The sequence below is a fragment of the Quercus lobata genome, chromosome 4 (assembly GCF_001633185.2).
Source record: "Quercus lobata isolate SW786 chromosome 4, ValleyOak3.0 Primary Assembly, whole genome shotgun sequence".
NCBI classification, from domain to species: Eukaryota; Viridiplantae; Streptophyta; class Magnoliopsida; order Fagales; family Fagaceae; genus Quercus; species Quercus lobata.
In genome coordinates, this window is record NC_044907.1 from 26,507,281 (window position 1) to 26,520,654 (window position 13,374).

Below are 13,374 nucleotides of genomic sequence, written 5' to 3' on the forward strand. Positions count from 1 at the left end.
CTAAAAAAAAGTTGGCAAAACATAAGAGTAGGTTAAGGACCACAAAATTATTTTACAATTTTTTTAGTCACAGTGATTGATTAATCATCACTTTTACACAAACTCGCCATTTTTTCTTCAACAATCGCACTTTGAACTTGAATCAATCCATGACATTAATTTCCTTCAAGTGAGAAAAGTTTGGTCACTTCTATTCTTCCTAAAAAAAAGTTGGCAAAACATAAGAGTAGGTCAAGGACCACAAAATTATTTTACAATTTTTTTTTTTTGTCACAATGATTGATTAATCATCACTTTTACATAAACCTACCATTTTTTCTTCATTAATCACATTTTTACTTGAATCAATCCATGACATTAATTTCCTCCAAGTGAGAAAAGTTTGGTCACTTCTATTCTTCCTAAAAAAAAGTTGGCAAAACATAAGAGTAGGTTAAGGACCACAAAATTATTCTACAAATTTTTTTGTCCCAATGATTGATTAATCACCGCTTTTACATGAACTCATCATTTTTTTCTTCACCAATCACACTTTGGCACTTCACAATTGTGGCAAAAAATTATGAGAAATTATGTGGTTCTAAACTTTTCAAAATAATAATAATGGGTTGTGTTAATGGGTACCGTAAGGTGCCCGTTAACACCAAACTATGTGTCAGATATTTTGTCTTTATGTCAGTGTTTTGTCAATTTTATACACTTTTGGGTTAGCTTTATACCATTTCTCCTATTTATTCAATTTTTTTTATTAAGTAAGAACCACATTATTTTAACTTTAACTTGTTAACATTTGCCAATAATAATTGTAATAGTTGTAAGGTGGCCGTTAACAGTTAACACCAAACTTTGTGTCAGATATTTTGTCTTTATGTCAGTGTTTTGTAAATTTTATACACTTTTGAGTTAACTTTATACCATTTCTCCCATTTATTCAGTTTTTTTTATTAAATAAGACCCATATTATTTTAACCCTAACTCGTTAACATTTGACAATAATAATAATAATACTAGTCCTTAGTCCTTGCACTATTTTTATTTTTATATATATATTTTCAAATTTCAAAGAAGGAAATATTTGATTCTCTTTAACTTTGAAGTTTGAATGTGAACTCACCAATAGGCAATAGCCAATAGGTACAGAACAGAACCGTGTACCGTGCATGGATCTCTTTAGGGGTACCCGTGCCAATGTACTCTAGACAGTGCAGGACTCATGCACTTTGCACCAATTGGTTTTTGTCTTTATTCTAACTTTTTAAAATTCATTTAATCACATAAGTCTAAAAATTGAACAAAACAAAAAGATATAAATGTAACATAAGTTAATTTGAACCTCGAGAAGTGAGAACAGATTATTAACACTGTTAATTCAAAATGGTGCGAGATTCGAATATTAAATAAAAAAGTGATTTTTTTTTATCACTAAAAATTGATAAAATACAGATGAATGATTAAAAAAAAAATCATATATTAAAGATTGAAAATTTTAAAGTAATTAAAAACAAAGATTAAACCATAAATGGAACTATAATTTTGGGAAATAAATATTGCAATTTTGTTGATTAAATGACAGATTTTTTACTTTCTAGAAATTTTTAATCTCTCATATATTATACATAGTTTATATGAAATTAAGTTTTGACATTTTCTAACCAAATCATATACTTACTATATAATAAAATTTTGGTCTTAAACATGTTATTGTGCTGTCAAGTGGTTATTTTCACTTTGTCACAAGTAGCTACACTTATTATTAATTACTCCATTTGTCCCAAATTTTTTAGTTGAATTAAAAAACCCAACTATTTAGGGGAATATCATTAAATGTTTTGATTTTGTTTCAAAAAGTTAGAAGTTTCCTAAATTACCATTAAACAAATTTATAAAAAAATTAAACAACTATGCGTATAAAAAATAAACAAGTTTTATGTGTTCAATTTTCAAAGTTAATTACAAACTCTATTGGATATAGATTACAAACTTATATTTAAATTAAAATTAAATAAATTATTTGATACTAATTGAATTAAGGTTTTTTTTAGGGAATAGTCAAATTAAGGTTAATTTGATAAGTTAAGTATATAACTTGATGAAATAATACTAACCAAATTAAGGTTAGTTTCATATAATAATAAAAAACAAATATTGTGGTCTACTTAAAATTTAAACCAACTTTGTTTTCATATTAAAAAATAAACGAAATTAAGTACTTGTAATTTAATTTTCAATTTTGAGTTCGGTGTTAAAACTAAATCATATAACAAAACAAATGATAATAAAAATAGCATAATTACCACAAAATAAACTACAAGTACAAGTGATTAAAACAAGATCGACCTTCTTAAATGAAACATGCTTAAAGTTAACTTAGGAATTGGTAAAGGAAACAAATTTATTTTGTTCTAAAGTTTGAATTCCTAGAGAAAATTTGGGGGTGGGCTAAATGAACGTGGAGCCTATTCTATTACGGTTGAATCAATCCATGACATTAACTTGCTTCAAGTGAGGAAAGGTTGGTCACTTCTATTCTTTCTTATAAAAAAAAAAAGTTGCCTAAAAAAATATAGTAGGTTTGTGAGGTCCACATTTTTACCACTCACAACTCAATAATACAATAAATTGTGTAAAAATTGTGATATTTTTCATGGCTCTCTCTCTCTCTCTCCACACACACATTCAAATTTAAACACAACTTATTTGATTGAGTAGTTCTAGATTGCAAATTTAGGCTCATAAGATGGTGTAACCATCAAGCATCGAAGAGAGATCAATTAGTAAAGAACATGGCCCTAAATTTATTTCACAATTTTTTTGGCCACAATTTTGACATGGCAGACCGTGAGTGGTTAACCATCACTTTCATATAAAGAATCCGTTTAGATACCGCTTATTTTGCTGTAAATTGAAAACACTGTAATAAAATAATTTTTAAATATGTGAATAATATCATGAGACCAATTTTTAATAAAATTTTTGTTGAAAAAAGAGATTTGTAGGTCTCGTAAATAGTTTATGAAATCCACTAAAAAACACTAAAATGTGCTTCTCAATGAAAAAAAAAAGCAAACGCAGTGCGTTTCAATTGTAACCAAATAGGTATGAACTCACAATTTTTTAGTCATTCATTAACCACACACATATCATAATAATGACACAAAAATTGTGAAAAAATATGCGGTCTTTAAATATTCACTTTTGACTTTGAAAATGAACTCACCAGAGGTAAAGAAGATCTTTTTAGTGATCCCCTCCCTCTTTAGTGGTACCACCGTACCACACTGTCTAGACAGAGTGCAGGACTCATGCACTTTGCATTTGTTTTTGTTTGAACTTTTTTATTTTCTTTTAGTCTAAAAATTGAACTAAAAAAAGATAATAAATGTTCACATAAGTTAATTTGAACCTAAGTTGAGAAGTGAGAACAAATTATTAACACTGTTAATTCAAAATAGTGGGAGATTTTTAAACATTAAATGAAGATGTGATTTTAAAAAAAAAAATTATTGTCTCTAAAAATTGATAAAATAGAGATGCATGATGAAAATAACTCATAAATTAATGATTGCAATTTTTAAAGTAATTAAAACAAAGATTAAACCATAAATGAAACTACAATTTTGGGAAATAAAGATTTCAATTTTGTCCATTAAATGACAGATTTTTTACTTTTTTGATATTGTTAATCTCTCATATATTATGCATAGTTTATAAACAAATTTTGATGAAATTAAGTTTTGACATTCATATACTTATTATATAATAAAATTTGGGTAGTAAATTACTTGTGTTATTAAGTGGTTACTTTCACTTTATAGAAATGGCTATTTTCACTTTATCAGAAATAGCTACAGTTTCATTATTAATTACTTTTGTAGGGACTGAAATTGTATTGATCCCAAAACCGGATTGGGCTCAAAACGCTAGCGACTCAAACAATAAATTTGTAGAACATGGATAGAAGAACTAGATTTATCCCAGAAGAAAAGCGATTAAACTTTACGATTCAAGATGGTTTTTTGCAATAAGAATTATTCAATTTTTCTTCGGAATAGGCTAAGATATTTGTTTCATATGACTTTCTTCCAAACAGAAATTCTCTCCTTTTCAGTGTATTCTTCTGGGTTATATATTACAATCTTGGTGTCGTCCTTACCACACACGTGTAGGTTAGATTTGGGAGACTCCTTCCTATCCCATCCAACACCTCTTAGGACCATAAACTAGTACAAACTTGTATTTTTAAATTCTATAACAACCAAGCCTCATCCAAATTCAATCTTAATCTTCAAATTAAATCTTAATACAAGTATTGATATTTTTTTTTTCTCTCAGATAGAATTCTACTCTAGCGATCTAGTTTAATTTAAGTGTATATATATGTAAAGCTCTCTCATAGAGTATTGATAAATTCTAAAATGGTATAATGAGAATGCTAATAAAATGATGGAATTTGACTTTTCAAAGAGAACTTAATTTTGAGACATCTGAAAAATGGAATATATTTCAAACAATTTGGAATAAATGTTAATTATTAATTAGAATAGTTATTTTATTAGTGTCAAAATATTTTTATTTAGCTAAAACTCTACCATCTAAGGTTCAAGAAATTAAAAATGTACTCTAACTAAATTCTATTTATCTTATTAATTGTTAAGATTTAATTTAACTAAAAATATATTACTTAAATTTCAAGAAATTTTAAATTCCACTCCAACTAAAATTTCTAGAAATTTTTAAAATAAAATTTAGGCTTTATTTTAATTATTTTAATCATCTATCATAATTTTGTACTTTACCATAATCAAACTTGTACGTTACATATTGTTTATTGTTTTTTACAAATTCTCTAATTAACTTTTTGGTTATTAATATTTACTATTATTTTTTTTCAAAAATAAAAAGTAAAAAATAAAAATTTCGTGCACTAATGATGAAGAGATGTTGGTTTTTAAATTTTGGTGGATAATCAAAGAGCTAGATTGATGATGCATGTTTTTAGGTTTGGAGGCCCATGTGCAAAAGATAAAGTTTAAACTACACGTTTTTAACTTTTAATAGTAATTGAAAAAAAAAAAACATAGAAAGCTTTTATATATTTCCACTTTTGGCGCCTCATTTGCAGAACTGAAACGAGTCTCTCTCTCCCACATTCTTCTTCGCAATTACTCAGTTGACAATGATAACTACTTCAAGTTTGTGTTCAAACCCACTTCCCAAATTCCTTTACACTTTTTAAGTCTCACTCTTTTCTTTTCCAAAAAGACTCAATCTTTTTTCAAACAAAACCATCAAGTTTCGATCTTTGCTTTGCTTTGGAACCGTTTCTCAGTTTTTTTCTACATAAACAACACAAATTTTCAATCTTTGAGTCAGACCCAGAATTTTTTTTATTACTTTCTTGTTGTAAATTTCATGGATTTCTACAGTTGCATTGCTAGAAGAACTCGTTCTGGGACAGACTTGTACTTCAGAACAATCTCTCAGGGTAGTTCCAGTGCGAGAAGAGCTTCGTCAAGAGGGAGTGATTCTCGGACCAATGTGGAAGATAGAGCATCTGGGTGTGGATCAGCATCGAATTCAGAGGTAAGAAAGAGTGGAAGGAAGAGAAAAAAAGTTACTTTTTATGAACCCGATGATGAGGATGATTGTCTGTTTGTTGGTGAGGGAGAGAGTAGGGAGGAACAGGGGGATTCTGTTTTGTTTGGTTCTCAATTGAGGACTGAGAAAGCCAAAAAAGGTAGATTTGGGTCTAGTGTAGATGGCCCAGGTGGATTGTTTGGAGAGAAAGATATGGAGGATGGGGATGATGATAAAGTAGAGGTTATTGTTATAGATGAAAGTGATGGTAGTAGCAGTGAGGATGACTTTTATGGTTATGAGAATTCAGGAGATGAGATAAGGTCTGAGCCTGATTCAGCAGCGGCGGCCTTTGGTGATGAAAACGTTATCAATGTTGATGGGGAGCCATTTGAGATGAAAAAAGGAGCATATGAGAATTCAGGAGATGAGATAAGGTCTGAGCCTTACTCCGCGGCGGCTTTTGGTGGTGAAAACTTTATCAACGTTGATAAGGAACCATTTGAGATGAGAGAAGGTGGTTATGAGAATTCAGGAGATGATATAAGGTCTGAGCCTTGTTCGGCGGCGGTGTTTGGTGGTGAACACGTTATCAATGTTGATGGGGAACCATTTGAGAAGAAAAAAAGTGCTTATGAGAATGCAGGAGATGAGATAAGGTATGAGCCTTATTTGGCAGCAGCTTTTGGTGGTGAAAACTTTATCATTGTTGATAAGGAACCATTTGAGATGAAAGAGGGTGCTTATGAGAATTCAGGAGGTGAGATAAGGTCTGAGCCTGATTCAGTGGCAGTGGCTTTTGGTGGTGAAAACGTTATCAATGTTGATGTTGAACCATTTGAGATGAAAGAAGGTGCTTATGAGAATTCCGGAGATGAGATAAGGTCTGAGCCTGATTTGGCAGCGGCTTTTGGAGGTGAAAAGGTTATCAATGTTGATGGGGAACCATTTGAGATGAAAAAAAGTGCTTATGAGAATGCTGGTGATGAGATAAGGTATGAGCCTTATTTGGCAGCGGCTTTTTGTGGTGAAAACTTTATCATTGTTGATAAGGAACCATTTGAGATGAAAGGAGGTCTTTTCGAGAATCCAGGAGGTGAGATAAGGTCTGAGCCTGATTCAGTGAAGGCGGCTTTTGGCAGTGAAAACGTTATCAATGTTGATGCTGTACCATTTGAGAAGAAAGAAGATGCGTATGAGAATTCAGGAGATGATATAAGGCCTGAACCTGATTCTGCGGCAGCTTTTGGTGGTGAAAAGGTTATCAATGTTGGTGAGGAACCATTTGATATGAAAGAAGCTGTCGAAAGTATTGATCTTACCAAAGATGATGAGAATGATGACTTTGATGACTTTGAGTTAATTGGAAGAGCTGGAATTGGTAGCAGGCTGTGGAAATCAGATCCTGCTGGATTGGAAAGCTTTGGTTTGGAGAGTCCGATGGTGTCCAAATGGATTTTTGGTGAAAGTAGTTGTGTGACTCCCGTTGAAAAGAAGTTTGAATCATTGCGTGATAAAGGGAAGAATGTGTTGGAAAAAGATGGTGGAAATGACCAAGATGTTTCAGGGGTGTCTCCAATGCCTTCAAAAGTTGGTGAGAGTAGTTTTGAAAGCTTTGATTTGACGAGTCCAGTAGTGTCCAAAGGTAAAGCTAATGGTAATAATCGTGAAAAAAAGGAGTTTGAATCACTGGGGAATGATAAAGGGAAAAAGGCGATGGAGAGTGATGGTGGGAATGGCCAAGATGTTTCAGGAGTGTCTCCAATGCCTTCAAAAGTTGGGGAGAGTCCGTTGGAAGTCAGTGAGAGTGAGAGTAGTTCTGAAAAGGATTCTGATATTTTTTCGTCTTCGAGTAGTAGCGATGATGATGATAGTCAAGATGAGGATTATAAGGTGAATAAGGTGGATTACACAACTAGTGAGGATGAGGGTTTGTCATTTGATGATGATGATGATGAATTATCTGATTTCGTTGAAGAAAATGTTGCTGACAGTAGGAATGAGAAGGAAGCAAGTGTGTGTAAAGAGGATGAGAAGAAAAGCAATCAGCTTGAGCCTCCTTTGAAGAAACGTAAGTTTTCTAGTAGGGAGAATGAGGCAGAGGTTGTGACTGATAACAAAGACATGGGTGCTCCCATTGTAGAGGAGGAAAAAGATAAAGGTGTTGCAATGGACGAGTGCGTGGAGGAGAGGGAAAAGGAGCACGAGGTAGAGAATCAAGCCAGCACATTCTATGAAAAGAATGAAGAAACTGGAGATGAAGGTGCTGCAATGGGCGAGTGCATGGAGGAAGTGGAAAAGGAGGTTGAGGCAGAGAATGAAGCCAGCCCATTTTGTGAAAAGAATGAAGAAACTGGTGATGATAGTGCCACAAAGGAAGAGTGCAGCGAGAAGGAGGTTGAGGCTGAGATTGATGCCAGCTCAATTTGTGAAAAGAATGTTGAAACTAGAGATGATGGCTTCACCGATGAAGTTTGTGGGAACAAGGAAGAGGAGGAGGAGATTGAGGCAGATTACGAAGCCAGCTCAAGTTGTGAAAAGATTTCTGAAACTAGATATGATGGTGGCACAGTGGAAGAGCGCGGAAAGGAGGATGAGGGTGCGAAGGAAAGGTGCAGGGAGAAGGAAGAGGAAAAGGAGGTTGAGACCAGCTCAATTGGTGAAAATAATGGTGAAACTAGAGACGATGGTGCCACAAAGGAAATGTACTGGGAAAGGAAAGCTACTAAGAGGGTTGGTGTGCCTTTTTTTTCTGGTAGGGAAAGGAAAGCTACAAGGGTTGGTATGCCTGTTTTTTCTAGTAAGGAAACTGAGAAGAAGCAGCGGTTAGTCACTCGGTCTTCAGTGAAGAGGATTAAAATTCCTGGTGAGAAAAGTAATTTGTCTGGTACTGGCCGTCCCACTGCAGCATCTAGAGAGAACATTAAGAAAGTATATGGCTCAACGGCCACTGCAGCATCTAGGGAGAGCCTTAAGAAAGTATATGGTTCAACTAAGACTGCTAAGGAGGTGGAGGAGGGTGATTCAAGAAATGATGAATTCATTGTTGGCAGGGCGGAGAAGGCACAAAAGTCTCTGCATTCTTCAACTAAATTCTCTGAGGAGAGCAAGAAACAGGAATGGCAAGATGAACAGGAAGAGGAAGAGAAGGGGAAGGGGGATAAAATAGGTCCAGAAGGTAGAGACTTTAGTTGTAAGAGAAAGGGAGCTGGTGGGCTGAAAGATACGAATATTTTCAGACTTCTTCTTGATTCCATTACAGAAAAAGGAGAGGCTATTACGGATCATTTAGTGTCTTCTGATGAAGAGACTACTAATGAAGAAGATACTACTAATAGACCTAAAGCTGCAGATGCACAGCCACTTCCTCTGAAGTTTACTTTTGGTGTTGAAGAGCCTGAAACATTGGAGAAATCAGAATCTGAAAAAGAGTTGGATATGTTGTGGGCTGAGATGGACTTTGCTCTCAAGTCCCTTGAAATTGGTTCCTCTGTGGTAGGTTTCTCATACAAAACAAACGTATTATTGAGGATTATTTCTTTAAAAAAATTGTGTGATTTCATTGATTCTGTGCTTCTCAATTGGATACTGATAGGTATACAGCTGGTACTTTAATTTTTAGTTTCATTTTTAAGTTTCAATACAAGTAGCTTCACTTGATAAAAATAAGGTGACTCATTACAAAGCAGTGATCAAATTGTATGGGCTGAGATGGATTTCATTCTCAAGTCCCTTGAATTTGGTTCCTGTGGGGTAAGCTTCTCAAAGAAGCTGGCAGAACCAAAAACAAATTGTTGAGGTCCATTGTGTCCTAAGTGAAAAAAAAATATGTGAATTATTAGTTCTCTAGCTTATTAAGGTTGGAAATTCACATTTAATTTGTTCTCTCGGACTTCAAATCTCAAATTCAATGTTGTGTTTTACTCACTTCATTATAGAGGATTCTGAGTTTTAGCTTGTCAGCCACTACTCAATTTGCATGGTATGCTTTCCAAATCATTCATTTTGTGTTTACCTAGATGAATTTAAAGGCTCTCTTTAGAATTCAGCTGAGTTCTTGTTGTTTAACACCCTCCAACCATAACAAATGAAAAATGTTGCCATATTTTAAACCACGAAAGTGTATTGACAGTATGGAAAGTTTAACTAAATGACTTATATACAATCTTGGAAAATATTTAATTCTCAAGATTATGCAACACAAAACACAACATGATCTGAATCATAGGTATCACCATCATCTCATCCAACATAGTTGTAAGAGTCCAATTTTATTTTCCATTTGTCTGACAAACGGTTGGAACATGGAACAGGGTGAACCTCTTCATATATCAAAACTTACTTTTGGTGATTTCCACTTAATTTTTCTTTTTTTATTCCATAAAATTTTCCTGAAGATAATCAAGGAAAATATATTAAACATAAATCATCATGATCTATACTCATAATTTCCTTTAACTTCCGGTGGGTTGCTTTCAAAAGAATCACTCCTCTCTTATGATCTGCAGGTTGAGGACGAGGAAATGAATGAAGTAGAAAATGGAGCAAATTTGGAAACCCTTTGTAAGCATGACTTAATCCTGGATGAGCAAATTGGAATAAAATGCAGATTTTGTTCCTTCATAATGCTTGAGATTAGATATGTGTTGCCACCTATGGTAAGTACTCCGAGTAAACAAAGACACAACAACTTTTTGTAGTCACATTTAATCCAAAAAAAACATATTTATCAAAGTAGAATTGTCTAAATTTATTCAGCTATTACAGTTTCCTGCCTATATATTCTATCTCTCTCTCTCTCTAGCTATAATTATGAATTTGCACATTTAGAGAGAGTCAACTTCTAGTTTTCTTGTGCTTAACTACTTTTGTTTTGTACTTCTTAGGCAAAGTTTGCTTCCGAAGGATTGGGCAGGAAAAGTTCATATAGTGGGGAGAATGTCTCAATGTTTGATGGGGTTCAACTTCAAGATTTGAGTAGTAATCCTGGAGACTCATTCAACCAAACAAAAGGGACAATATGGGACATCATCCCCAATATTAAAAGTAGCATGTATCCACACCAACAGGAAGGTTTTGAGTTCATATGGAAGAACTTGGCAGGAACCACTGAAGTTGAAAAGTTGAAGAGTTCTGATCCTGATAATGTTGGTGGTTGCATTATTTCACATGCCCCTGGAACCGGTAAAACCCGGCTAACCATTGTTTTCCTCCAGACGTATTTGGAAATGTTCCCAAAATGCCGCCCAGTAATTATTGCTCCGGCCAGCCTACTTCTCACTTGGGAGGAAGAGTTTAAAAAATGGAACGTTGGAGTTCCATTTCACAACCTGAACAGCCTGGAGTTCTCAGGAAAGGAGAGTGCGGTTGTTGTCAAATTTCTGGACAGAAGTAGGCACCAAAGCCAAAACAAGAATGACATTCGCATGGTAAAATTGTTCTCCTGGTGTAAGGATAAGAGCATACTAGGGGTTAGCTACAGTTTGTATGAAAAGCTTGCTGGAGAAAAATTCAGAAAGGATGATGGAACCAAGAAGAGAAGTAAGGTTAAGAGGGAAACAGAAACTGAAGATTTGAGGAACTTTCTGCTTGACTTGCCAGGCTTGTTAGTTCTTGATGAAGGTCACACACCTAGAAATCAAAGGAGTAGCATTTGGAAGGTTCTCTGTGAACTTCAAACCAAAAAGCGGATCATCCTCTCAGGGACTCCTTTCCAAAACAATTTCCTCGAGCTCTATAATACATTGTGCTTAGTAAGGCCAGGATTTGCAGACACAACCCCTTCAAACCTTAAAAAACTCTGCCAAAGGAGACTGATGAGAGAAAAAAGAGTCAAGGGAGAGGTACTAGATTCCACCAGCAATTCAACAGGCAGTCTTGCTGATGAGGAAATAAAGCAGTTCAAAGCACTTATGGCACCATTTGTTCATGTACACAAAGGTAGCATTCTTCAAAAGAATCTTCCTGGACTGAGAGATTGTGTGGTGGTTTTGAATCCACCGGATTTGCAGAAGCGGCTGCTAGAGGGCATTCGAGGTACCTCAAACACATTTGAATTTGAACATAGGTTAGCGTTGGCCTCTGTCCACCCTTCTCTGTTTCAGTGCATGTCTTTAACCAAGAAAGAAGAATCCATCCTTGACCAGGATTGGTTGGAAAGGCAAAGGCTAAATCCTAATGAAGGCGTTAAAACCAGATTTTTAATGGAGTTTGTTCGACTGTGTGATACGGTTGATGAAAAAATTCTGGTGTTCAGCCAATTCATTGATCCATTATGTTTGATAATGGACCAACTAAATTCACTTTTAAATTGGTGTGAAGGGAGGGAATTGCTGTATATGCATGGTAAACTAGATCAAAAGACTCGCCAATTCATGATAAATAAATTCAATGATCCAAACAGTGAAGCAAAAGTATTGCTAGCTTCGACAAAGGCATGTTCTGAGGGCATCAATTTGGTAGGTGCTTCAAGGGTTGTTCTGCTTGATGTTGTTTGGAATCCGTCTGTAGAGAGGCAAGCAATAAGCAGGGCATATAGAATTGGCCAAAAGAAAGTGGTCTATACTTACCATCTCATCACACGGGGGACTACAGAATGTGACAAGTATTGCAAACAGGCTGAGAAAGATCGTCTATCTGAGTTGGTGTTTTCTTCTGAGATGGTGGTTTCTTCTACCAACAAGGAAAATGACAAGCAAAAGAGTCCGGCTGTAGTTTCAGATGATAAAGTACTGGATGAGATGATACGGCATGATAAGCTCAAAGATATGTTTGAGAAGATCATCTACCAGCCAAAGGAGTCAGATTTAGTTGAAAGTTTTGGTTCTATGGTTCTTCCATGAAAATAGTTGAATCTTATGATGCCCTTCAATTAAGGTGTGTATGATGTTGCTAGTCGTCAAATTATTATTTCCCCTCTGATTTCTGAATTTTTGAGTTTCTAGGAGGGTTAGGGATGTAATCTGTACTGTTATCTTTGTATGGTCTCTTCAAGTTCTGTGAATGGTAAATATGGTCAGCACATAGAACATCAATACTCATTGGTTATTGTACAAGGTTCTTAAGGCTGAGCATCAAATGAGTTACACTTAAAAAGAGTGTCTTAACAATTTAATTGTTTCAAAGATTATATTAAAGGTTTTGTACTTGTTAACTTTTGAAGGTACTTACAACCAGGGTTACTAACATGAAATGGTTTTTATATCTGTGACTACTTGATCAGTTTGGAAGTTTTAGGATATTTAGAATTGTTATTGCTAAATTGGTTCCTTAATTTGAAAAGCTAACTGATTGTAAAGCATAGGTCATTTGTAAGATGTGTCTGAAATTGTTATTACTTTTTATGCAGATCGTTGGGGACCCAGCCTACTTGTCTTGGAACAGAAATCCAGCAGGAAATATGAATTATAATATGTCTGATTTGCAAATGTTTTACTTTTGAACTGTCATACTAGGTCGAGCCTTATGATCTGTTTAGATTGAGGGAGAGAGAGGGGGAGTAGAGTAGAGTAAATTTAGCAAAAAATTAGCTTATTTTTAGCCAACTCTACTCTACTCCCCTCCACTCCCCCTCCTTCCTCCCTCCATCCAAACAGGCCATTACTGATTTTTGAAACATTCTAATTTGAGTGTATATAACTCTCTGCTGTTATCTGTATTTATCATTTCTAAGTAGCAATGGTATGTTCTAATTTGGTGCTAGGATCAGTTTTGTTATAGTATTTTTCTTCTTATTTTTGTACCTTGTTATAAGCAACAGAGATGTACAAGTTCAATTCCCTTGGTCTTTTGCAATGT

General features: G+C 34.4%; 1 protein-coding gene across 1 annotated transcript; it reads left to right on the forward strand.

Moving 5' to 3' along the window:
• The first annotated feature begins 5,140 nt into the window (after positions 1 to 5,140).
• On the forward strand, positions 5,141 to 13,090 carry LOC115983353 (SNF2 domain-containing protein CLASSY 3-like). The gene is made up of 4 exons (XM_031105995.1): positions 5,141 to 9,072; positions 10,086 to 10,235; positions 10,464 to 12,453; positions 12,926 to 13,090. Exons 1-3 carry the CDS (start codon positions 5,413 to 5,415, stop codon positions 12,417 to 12,419), a joined length of 5,766 nt encoding a protein of 1,921 aa, XP_030961855.1. The 5' UTR covers positions 5,141 to 5,412; the 3' UTR covers positions 12,420 to 12,453; positions 12,926 to 13,090.
• Positions 13,091 to 13,374: the final 284 nt, after the last annotated feature.

What these genes read in the sequence shown, in the direction of transcription:
- LOC115983353 (XM_031105995.1), top strand. Translation starts at nt 5,413, where the DNA reads ATGGATTTCTACAGTTGCATTGCTAGAAGAACTCGTTCTGGGACAGAC. An exon ending in TTGAAATTGGTTCCTCTGTG is followed by an intron (nt 9,073 to 10,085) that starts GTAGGTTTCTCA and finishes TATGATCTGCAG; the next exon opens with GTTGAGGACGAGGAAATGAA. An exon ending in GATATGTGTTGCCACCTATG is followed by an intron (nt 10,236 to 10,463) that starts GTAAGTACTCCG and finishes TGTACTTCTTAG; the next exon opens with GCAAAGTTTGCTTCCGAAGG.